This window comes from Tupaia chinensis, unplaced genomic scaffold, assembly GCF_000334495.1.
Source record: "Tupaia chinensis unplaced genomic scaffold, TupChi_1.0 Scaffold145202_1, whole genome shotgun sequence".
NCBI lineage: Eukaryota > Metazoa > Chordata > Mammalia > Scandentia > Tupaiidae > Tupaia > Tupaia belangeri.
The window spans coordinates 368,434-379,071 of record NW_006205062.1 but is presented as its reverse complement, the minus strand read 5'-3'; the positions used below and the strand labels follow the sequence as shown (position 1 = coordinate 379,071).

The following is a 10,638-nucleotide window of genomic DNA, read 5'->3' as shown; positions in this document are numbered from 1 at the left end:
TCTTACCCATGGGCCCCAACCACAGCAACTCCCTGGGCACCAAGTCCAGCTACACCTTGAGAAGCAGGCCTGAGCATCTGGTGTTAGGGCGGCAGACAGATGCTGCTGTTCATGGAGGGCTGCTCTGTCCAGGGCACTGAGTGAGGCAGCATTACAGGCACAGAGGGACATAATCCTCTGAGAACCAAAAACAGAAGGACCTTTGTTAACCCCATGGACACATGAGGACACCTGCTCAGAGGTTGTCCAAAGTCATGTGCCCAGACGGAGGTGAACTGGGATCTTAATCCCAGGTCCTCTGATCCCACTATAGTAGCCTCTGGGCAGCCTCTGACCCGCCCTCTGTGAAAGGCCAGGCAGCACAGGGTGGCCCTTGAGGACCCGATGGACACCGAAAACCAGGTGTGGATAGTCACAGGCAAGGGGACAGATTATTACAACACTTGATGTGACACCTATTTCTAACTTAGAACAGCACATGAGTGTTTGTAAGAATTGCATGTATGTCTGAGTACATCACTTGGGATAGAACCTCTCCAAACATGTATTCAGCCACCGAGAACTCTATGATATTCTGTGAAATACATGATTACAGACAGGTGAGGTGTTTCATCTGGCATTGATAATTGTGCCTATAATAAGACACATTCATGAAAATGTTCAGTAATATTTAGTAACCATTAAGAACTGCTTACATTGTGTACCTTAGGCCAGATAATGCCTTTCATATAATATTACTATTTAACTTACCCTGTCCACAGAGGACAGGCATAGTCCTCAGGATGGGTCATAGCACTAGCTAATGAGACTGAGACTCCATTCCTCTTTCAGAATGAGGCAGGGTACAAATGTATAGACAATAAATAAAATCAACCTGACTAAGATTCCTTTTTGTGTGTGTTTTTCCTTACAGTTTCCCCACTTCTTATGTTTATCTCGATCTTCATGTAAAAGCCCCTGTCCCACTTAGTTCATCCAATCACCTGCCACCCTCTTTAGCCTACCCATGTTGCCATCACCTTCTGACAGACCTTCCCTACCTTGAACAAAGCCTTCCTCATCTCAGCCATCCCAGCTCCACACCAGGTACCAGCATCATGCTGGGAACTCAGCACCTCCAGGAGCCCCTGCCACCAACCTCCTGGCCTCACAAGGTGCTCTGTTCAGAGCCAAGGAGAAAGTCTTCTCTCCCTGCCCCACAGCCAGCTACTCCCACGAGGGCCATTGCCCACAAGGTCCCTAGGGGAAACTTCTCCTCTGAATGAAACCTCTGATTCAAACACTCTACACTGTCTATATTTTCCACCCTTCCAACTCTAGGGATTATCTCCTCCTGGGAGACTCGGGGTACCTGCTATTCAAAATGACAGAAGCTGAGAGGAATCAGAAGCATAGCCAAGGACTTAAATCCTTTAATGACCTGTGTGGCCATTGGCAGCAGCAGGGGACCTCAGCTATGGGGGTTGTGTGGGGCCTGGATGAAGCAGTTGATAAGATTCCTCGAGGCTCAGAGATCCAGGCATCACTAGTTCTTCCTGGCCTGAGGCACCTTAATCAACTCAAGAGTTGGTGACCTCTCAAAGAAGCAGGTGAGTTGCAATGTTGTTGTCCATTGCCTTTTTCACATGTTCTGGGGTGATATGCTTTCTGTGGTTGCTGTGTGCCTCTTTGGCTGCCAGATGCAGGATCTTGGCCATCAGATATTCCAGAGCATCAGCGAGGAAAACAGGAGTGAACGAGCTCAGGCACTTGGCACAGTGACCCCTTCTCAAGAAAAGGCTGATGGAGAACTGCAGCTGTGCTCTTCTGGAGCGGGTGATGGATGGCCTTCTATGTGTATGGTAGCCTCCATTGCACTTGTTTTTTTGTTTTGTTTTGTTTTTGCTAGTCGTGATATTTGATATTTGCTGGGTTTTGCCCCAATTGGCCTATTTTGACTTTCTCACTGGCCAGAGCCTCTTGGGATACCAGTGCTAACTCCTGCCTACTGTATTCCTGCATACATTCCCTCACTGTTAAGGAACTGCCTTTATGACAGTCTAGACTTTGTGATTTAATTGGTGCCCATTGGGTCCTCATAAAGCCTCAGTCTAGAAACCCAGTCACCCTAATGAATGGGACTTCTTGAGAAAACTCTTTCTACTTGTCTTCAAGATGCTCGGGGGGGTGGGGTGGGGTGGGGAGTGATGCAATGGAAACATTTCCCTGTCTTCAGGATAACACTTCATTTTCTCTGATTCTAGCCTCACATCACTCGTGGGCTCAGCTGTGCCCCCCTGTTAGTTGTACATCACTGACAGACATGCTGGGCTTCAGCCTGACCCATCCTCCAGGGTCCAGAGACTTGATCAAGCCCCTACAGTGAATCGACCAGACTCAAGGAGTCTTAGTCTAACCAAACTCACTCAAGACTGAAGCTCATAGACACGGTCATTATTCACTGACTACGAGAAAGAATCTTGAACAATGGAAATTTAATCCCACCCACACTGTAATAAAGTCAGCTTCACCTTTACACATTTATTTTAACACCACTAGTCAGTATTCTTATGTTTGTCCTTAGACTCTTTTTGAAGTTGGTTTTTACATCTGTTTGTTCATGAGTTGAATGAATTTTTAAAATGTGCAATTTTTTTAAAAAAAGTATTAAACTGAAAGCAAGAACATACTCCACAAACCTGCTCCCGCTCTACTAATACACATGGAGACACGTGGCTATAACTGCCTATGTCAGAAAGCTGGGAGCCATTTTTGATCTCTCCCTCTGCCTCACCTTCATATTCAATCAATCATCATGTCATTACTCTGATACTGCTCCAGTAATCCACTCTGTCGATTTCAGTCCGAGGCATTACCATCCTCACCATGACAACTGTAGCAGCACACTTCTTTGCTTCCCTGTTTCTCCCCTCACACCCTTCCAGTTCATTTTCCAAAGTCATCAGTTCTTAAAACTATAATAAACCTAAACCTGATCACAATACTGTGTTCCTTAAAATTCATCAGTGCCTTCCCATTGCTGCAGGGATAAAGCTTAAAATCTGGGATGCTTTTATTCACTCGGCCTCTCCTCTTCACTTAACTCATATCATTTTAAGTCTAAGTTCTAGAATTCTATGCCTCATCTCTCAAACTCGGTTAGATTCCCCTAGTATACCCTCACACAGATCCCTTAACCTTGACATTGCAGGATTTAACAGAAATAAAATACATGATACATTATTTGTTTCATTCTTGCCTATCCTATTCAAAGATGATAAAAGCCTGTCTACCTTATTCACCACTCTGTCCTCAGAGACTAACACAAGGTCTGAAACACAGAACACAGTCAATAAACTTTCACTGAATCCACGAATGAAGTCACATAAATCTAACCTCAAATCCTAGCTCCTCTGGCAGACTTTGAGTATAATTTTCTTCTTTGGCAAGACAGCGATAATGTTATCTATCTCACAGGTACGCTGTGAAAATGAATCACGATGATGCCCCATTCGCAGTGCCTGGTGCCTGCCACAAAGCAAGGGTTCATGAAAAAGACGTTATTACTCCTAACATCACCACCTTCAGTGGAAGAGAGAAGGGCACTGTGAGTTCTAGGCAGGCCAAATAGCAGGCTGCAGGGACCTTGACAGAAAAGAATAACCCTAATGTTCTCTCCTGGGCTTCAGCCTGGCCCATCCTCCAGGGTCCAGAGGCTTGACCAAGTGAACCAACCAGACTCAGGAGGCTTAGGATAACCAAACTCACTCAAGACTGAAGCTCACAGACACAATGTCCATTATTCACTGACTATGAGAAAGAAAACTTTCCAACAGTGTATCATTTCATTTATATGAAATACACACGAGAGGCAAATTCATAGAGACAAAAAGTCAATTAGTATTTGTCATGGGCTAAGGACAGGGGAAATGAGGATTGACTACGATTGAGTAGCAGGCTGTTGTTTTTTGGCATAATAAAAATGTTCTAAAATTAGATAGCAATGTCTGTACAACATTGTGAATACACTCAAACTTATTGAACTGTACACTTAAAAAGGGTGACATGTATGTTATATAAATTATGTTAGAAGTAAAAAAAAAACAAAAAAACAAAAAAAATACAAAAAAACAACTCTACAGTGATCATGTAGCTGGCTTCACCTTCTCTCCCTTATGCTCGACTTTGCTGAGGGCAAACATATCAATGTTTTCTCAGTGAACACAGAATCAAAGAGAGGAGAGGGTTACAGAATTTGAGTGCTAAATGGAGTCAGGCTATGATGGACTCTATGTCCTTCTCCTTCCGAAAGGATAGATATGTCTATCATTCTGGACCTCATTCAGATGGTGTGGCAGATGCTGTTAGTTGCCCGTTCAATATCCATTACCCCTATCTTCTTTTAAGAAAACACAGTTTTGTTCTTGGTGTCAATAAGCCTAACCCCAGGCAAGCCATCACTACCATAATCTAATGTTCCCAAATTATGTGGACAATAAAACCACTTGGAGCCCTTATTTAAAAAACAAAGGAAAAATAAAATTTAAAAAAGATATTCCCTGGGATCCCAACTCCAAATCACAATTTTCAGAGATGAGTCTTGGTAATCTACATATTGAACAAGTTCTCCAGGTAAGTCTAATTATCATCAGGGAAGTTTGAGGAATACTGGTCTAAGTCATTGGTGGCAATCATTCTCAGGCCTGGCTTTCCTAGCATCCATTGCATCTAGGTGACTGTGTGATCAGCCCTGGTCAATGAGATCAAAACTGAAGTCTATTAGGGAGATTTTGGGGAAAGCTATACTCAGTAATAAGAGGAGAAAGACACTCTCCCTTCCTTCTCAGCTCTTCTTCCCACCTTGAATGCAGTTATGATGGTCGGAGCTGCAGTAGCAACCTAAGAGAAAGGACAATCGATTTGCAAGGACATCAATTTTGCCACCGTTGAACAGATTAAATAATGTCAGCAATTGCCTACCTCCAATTTCTTGTAGAGGAGCAAAGTAAACCCTGGGTTATGTAATGCAGTAGTTAGGCATTTCCCTCTTGCACACAATACATTCCTAATCATAACATAGACACCACCAGCATTTGTCTCTGTGACATACCCTGACCCATGCTCCACTTCTAAGGGCCTCATTCCTTCTAGGTGAGGGATTCCTTCCTCAAATATGTCAAGACAGTGATCAGGGTTAGTCAAGACCTTCATAAATGGCAGCCATCTGTCTTTAGAACAAGACCATGCCCACTTCCTTTGTCCATATCTATTTATTACTTAATTCTTAGAGGACTAATATTTTTTTCAAGTTATTTGGGGATATCTTAAAGATATCCTTGTGACAGTGATTTTTTTTTCCTTTAATTTACCAAAGAATGCATATGCTTACCTGAGAGAAATGAAGAGAGAAAGGGAAAGTGTGAAAGCATTCCCCGTGGAGCATGGTCATGCCACAATCCCTTCTCCTCTATTTCTCCCTCCTTTAGAGATTGAGGGCACTCACACACATGTGCCTGGCATGTTTCTCAAGCCACAGAGTATTGAACTCAAACTGCATTTGGCTATGTGGGATACAACTGCCTTAACCACCTGGCCACAGCCTGGTCTATGACACCGATGTTTTACAAGAAAGGTTTTATTTTCCTGAACAGAATTCTATCTGAAAAACTATAACAACTGTTAGCAAACTCTCTCTGTAAGGAGTCAGAAAGTAAATGTTTAGGCTTTATAAGCCATATGGTCTCTGTTGTAACTACTCAACTCTGTCATCATAGGCCCATAATAGCCATGAATAAGATATAAATGAAAGAGCATGACTGTTTTCAAATACAATTTTTACAAAAACAGGCAGTGACTAGATTAAGCCCATAGGCTATAGATTCCCAACTCTTCAAGTATGAGGTGGTCTTCATTATCAAAAACTTGAGGGGAAAAATTTTGAATCTACTTACAAAAATCAAATAGGCTGGAGCCACCAGGTGGTGTGGTAGTTAAGGCACTGGATTCCACATGGCTGACTCCGTGGTTAGAGTCCTGGACCAGTGGCTTAAAAAACATGTGTGTGTGCCCCAAATCCTAAGAGGAGATTGGAGAAGAAGAGATTGCAGTATCTTTCCAGGGAGTGAGTTCTCACTTTCCCTCTCTCTGTGTCTCTTCCTGCCTCTCTCTGACGAATGCACTATACTCTATGGCAAAATGCCTAAAAAAAATTAAATAGGTCATTATAATACATGGTTTTTCACTGTGTCCTTGACACATAGAAGAACAAAAGGGTATAGTGGCATGTAGAGGACTTGTATGGTCAAGATCAATTCCAGTTATAAGTCCTTAGAGAATAAGGATGCTATCATATTTATTGAGAACCTACTATGTATAAGAAGTTGTGGGAAGTATATTCAAATAAATGTCATTCCACTAGAGGTAAAGAGCTCAACACAAGGTCCTGAAATACATCTTAAGAGTCACAGTCAGGCACCCTGGATAAGGGAGATAGATGGCTCTGACATGCAAACATCCTGGGACCCTAACATGAATTAAGACATTTTACCATCCAGTTTAAGTATAGGCAGAAGGACGAAAGTAATGGAGTGAAATAAATTAGTGTATTTTTAATTCAGATGTTAGTACTTTCTTAAATATGCATTTTTTTCAGCTTATGGCTTTTAAATAATTTTGCCTATGTACAGTAAAACTTATCAGAATATGTTGTTTTCAATTACCCATAATATTAATATGGGACGGGGTATCTCTCCTTTTCAGTTGAAGGTTTTTTGGTTGTACCCAATGCAAATTTTTTTCTTTTCCTTTTTGAAATTTGAGTTAATCTCAATGTCATGGTATGAGAATAATCCACTGGTTAAAAAACTGTGCTTGCTTAAAAGCTGATACACCTATTAGAATATCAAAAAGACAGAAAAGTGTCTTGGCTCTATCACTCACCACCAAGCTGTTACCACCATTTCAGTTAGTTTAGAACTACTGCTGAACGACAGAGGTGAAATCCCATGTGGTCTAGCCTCTGGCAGCTGTATTTTTGGTCTCTAGCAAGCTGCATTTTCTAAAAATGGCCACAGTGGTATTTTTGGTCCCAGATGATCTTCCAGAACTCTACCATTCTGTCCAAACCATCAGAGTTTACTTCTCTCTTTTTCCTTTGAACATTGGCAGGACCTTGTGATGCCCTCCACAAAGAGAAGGCAACATAATGATGTCTCATGACCTCCAAGGTTAGATACCAAAAGGTTATATGGCCTCCTTTAGTTCTAAGGACACTTGCCCTTGGAAGTAGCGACCACGTTAGAAAGACGTCCAAACTCACCCACATAGATCAAATTGAGATGATCTCAGACACCCAACAACAGCCAGCACCAAGACATGTGAGCAATAAGACATGTAAGTGAAGGGGCCTTTGATGGATTCTAGCCTATCTTTCTGAGCCCTGCCCAAAACACAGACTCATAAGCAAAAAAATGTTATTTTAACTCACTGAGTTTTGAGCTTAGTAACTGGAACACAGACTCAGGATCAAATGCAGGTATAAATGAATTTCACTTGAAACAAAATAATCTGTATGTTTTGCTTCCCATTTTGATCCCCAAACACAGGTAGAAATTTAAAAAAAAGTACCTCTTCCAATAGTGACGTTCTGCTGCAAGACGCTTATATACAGCTGCAGGGTCAGCTGGGGGGCCGAGCCCAGGAAAGCCTGGATCACTGATGCCCGACTGAATGCAGATCGGTGGGTAAACAGCTTGCCTTCTGCTTGGCCCACCTCCTTCTCAATCTCCTCTGAGAAGCCATTTTTTGGCAGCTGCCGCTTCTTGGTGATGCTGACATAAGGCTCTTCAGCATGGTTTGACTGACAGTAGATGCATATGGCTTCAAAGCACCTAGAAACAAATCGGCAAGGCATAATTAGAGATAGACAAGGTTCTGTCTTTTCTCAGTCACCTGCTTACTCTTAGTCTGATTTTCAAAGCCTCAACTTGGTTACCCTGGAATATACTCACTCTTCTAAGTCATCCACTCCAAGGACCAGTTCTGAACATGCAGCTCTGTTGAGGCCCTTCAGCAGGGTACTGGGCATTGAGAGGTGACACTGAATGCCATCAGGACAAAAAAAAAAAAAATCTACTAGAAAATGGGAATTATTTCAGGCTCCAGAGCCACAAAAATATATTTTTCTTTTCTGACACATACAAAGGGTCTTCACAAAGATCATGCAAAGTGAACATTATAAAAAACTATGCACAGATTTCAGCATTTTTTGCACCCAAATAAACTCATACGTTAATTCTATTTTTTTCCACAGACATTTTAAAATCTCCTCATATTATCTGTGCAGTCTTGGGCAAGTAACTTTTTTTTCCTCCAAATTCCTGGTTTAATAAGGACTTCTTTATTTTGAGGTAAAAAGGTCCCAAACATCAGGCTGTTCACAAAAATAACCCACAGTATCAACTTTAGAAAACAAATCTTGACTATTATACTATTTTCTAGAGGATGCATTTGACATGGCAACTCCCATTCACAAAAATACACTGTTACATTTGTGTTGAACAGTCTCACACGGCACTCTAATGTGGGGCATAAAACATATACTTCTAACTCAAAGCTGTTTTCAGGTGCTACTCAGCTAAATGATACTGCCTTTGCAGTTAGGGAAGCAACTACTGAACTCATCAATGAATGAAAAGAACTGTACTTCCTGCATAACGAGAGATTATTTTGTAGATAGTCAATAAAAATCATACATCCTTTTTATTGTTAAGTCATAAAGAGGTATCAAAATTAAAAGCAAAATTACAGGATAAGACTTAACAAAACTACTAGGAGCATCAAAAGAAGTGAAGTGGGACCAGATGCAGGGCAGTATGAATGAATGAACATGGGAAGGACAAAGATGGGGAAAACAGTGATCATGTGCTGAAGATACCAGGGGAGAGGATCTGGTGAAAATTTTGATCTTAGATAGGCACCTAGGTAAAGAAATAATGGGTAAGATTTCTAAACCCTACTATGTGCTTAAGAGTCATCCTTTCCTTCCTCAGCCTCTTCATCATCCTTGATCTTCATTATCATCATCATCCAGTAGGTTCCCCTCCTCAGCAGAGTCATCTGCGCCCCCCTCAGACTCCATCTTCACATGAGTCTCATCTTTCTTCTGGGAGCTGCTGCTCTGCTTTTTTTCTGACTTATCATTCTTCACCTCTACTGTTTGTTTGCTCTGTTCCTTTTCGATTTTTTCCAGGTTTTCCAGAAGAGAATCCACTTTTTGTTTTATCTAGGTCAACTCCTTCTTAATGGCCTGAATGTCATCTCCTTTCAGCTTTCCAGACTTGGAAGACGATCCTCATTGTCCACTCTTAGAATTGAAGCTTCTGCCCCTCCGTGAAGTGTTCCCAGATATACGCTGGCGTTTTGAGAGCACTACAGCACGAGCAATAGGAGGTGGTGGTGGAATACGTGCTGGGTAACTGTACATCCTGTCATAATAATAGCGTTCAAAGTCATAGTCCAAATCAAAAGAGGAGCTGAGTAGAGGGGACGGAGAAGGGTGTTCTGGTACTGACCCGTACATCTCTGCTGCAGATCGTTTCACACCTGCTTTTCCTTAGTTCACTTTTGGCTCTGCAGCCAGATTAGTATCTAAAATCTGGCCGGCAATCATCCTTCCATCCTCTCTTGCCACAGCAGCCCGGGCATTCCTCTCATTAACATACTGAATGAAGGCAAAGCCCTTATGAACAGAGCAACCCACAATTTTGCCATACTTGAGAAGATGGCTTCCACCTCAGACTTCTTGACCACAAGAGTGTTGAGATTCCCAATGAATACACGGGAATTCATAGAGTGAGGATCTGTCTTGTTGGTAACATTGCTGGCCATTGGGATTGATGGTAAGATTCCTCATAAAGCCAAAAGGCAAGAAGGTGAGGGAAAAGAGATTCAATTCTGAATCTCTCGCTCCCAGATTCTAGGCAAAGAAACCAACTGCAGCTGCTGGAGGTAGGAAATGTGGCTCCAACCACTCTGTCTCCAACTCTTCACAAAATGGCCCCGGGCAAGTAACTTATTCTCTGAGCCCTTTCCCTCAACTGCTGGGTTGTCAGGAAAGTCATGACGCATTTTTGCATAAAAACGTAGAAAAATGCATCATGACTTTCTCAACAACCTAGTATAAAGCAGAGATAATACCTATTTTGCAACACTGTTATGAAAAATGGCTACAGTACAATATAGATATAAATGGTTCACAGGTAATAGGACCCTAAACTACCTCAGTCAAAGCAAAAGCTATGGTTGGGAGATTCCCCAGCACAGGGCATCTAGCCATCGAGCATTTCAGGTTGACCACAATATGTTACTTAGCGCTCTGTTCTCACAAGGCCATAAAGGGCAGGGCTAGAGTCAATCACACCTGGAGCCCTGCCAGGTATGTCTTATTTATGTAATTCCAAGCCAGCCCTAGGGACAGAAACTTAACCAGTGACCTCTCCATGCTAATAGAAAACTCAGCTTTAAAAACTGTGATTTCTTCTGTACGTAATGATATGGATGCTGAAGGGGGAAGATGATGTCTACCATTTACTTTGAACTACACACATACATGAATTGATAGATGGACAGAAGGAAGAATACGTGTGTGAAACAAAATGT

General features: G+C 42.0%; 1 protein-coding gene and 1 pseudogene across 1 annotated transcript in view; both read right to left on the bottom strand.

Annotated features, from left to right (window-relative positions):
- Positions 1-8,065, bottom strand: part of XK (X-linked Kx blood group antigen, Kell and VPS13A binding protein) — a 51,744-nt gene extending 43,679 nt beyond the window's left edge. Inside the window, exons 1-3 of the mRNA XM_027768011.1 lie at positions 7,989-8,065; positions 7,606-7,868; positions 4,840-4,878 (exon numbers count right to left, since the gene is read on the bottom strand). Coding sequence (XP_027623812.1) covers positions 4,840-4,878; positions 7,606-7,868; positions 7,989-8,065 — 379 coding nt within the window. The remainder of the gene's footprint in view (positions 1-4,839; positions 4,879-7,605; positions 7,869-7,988) is intronic.
- Positions 8,066-9,037: 972 nt separating this feature from the next.
- On the bottom strand, positions 9,038-9,912 carry LOC102497270 (heterogeneous nuclear ribonucleoprotein C-like; annotated as a pseudogene).
- Between the last annotated feature and the right edge of the window lie 726 nt (positions 9,913-10,638).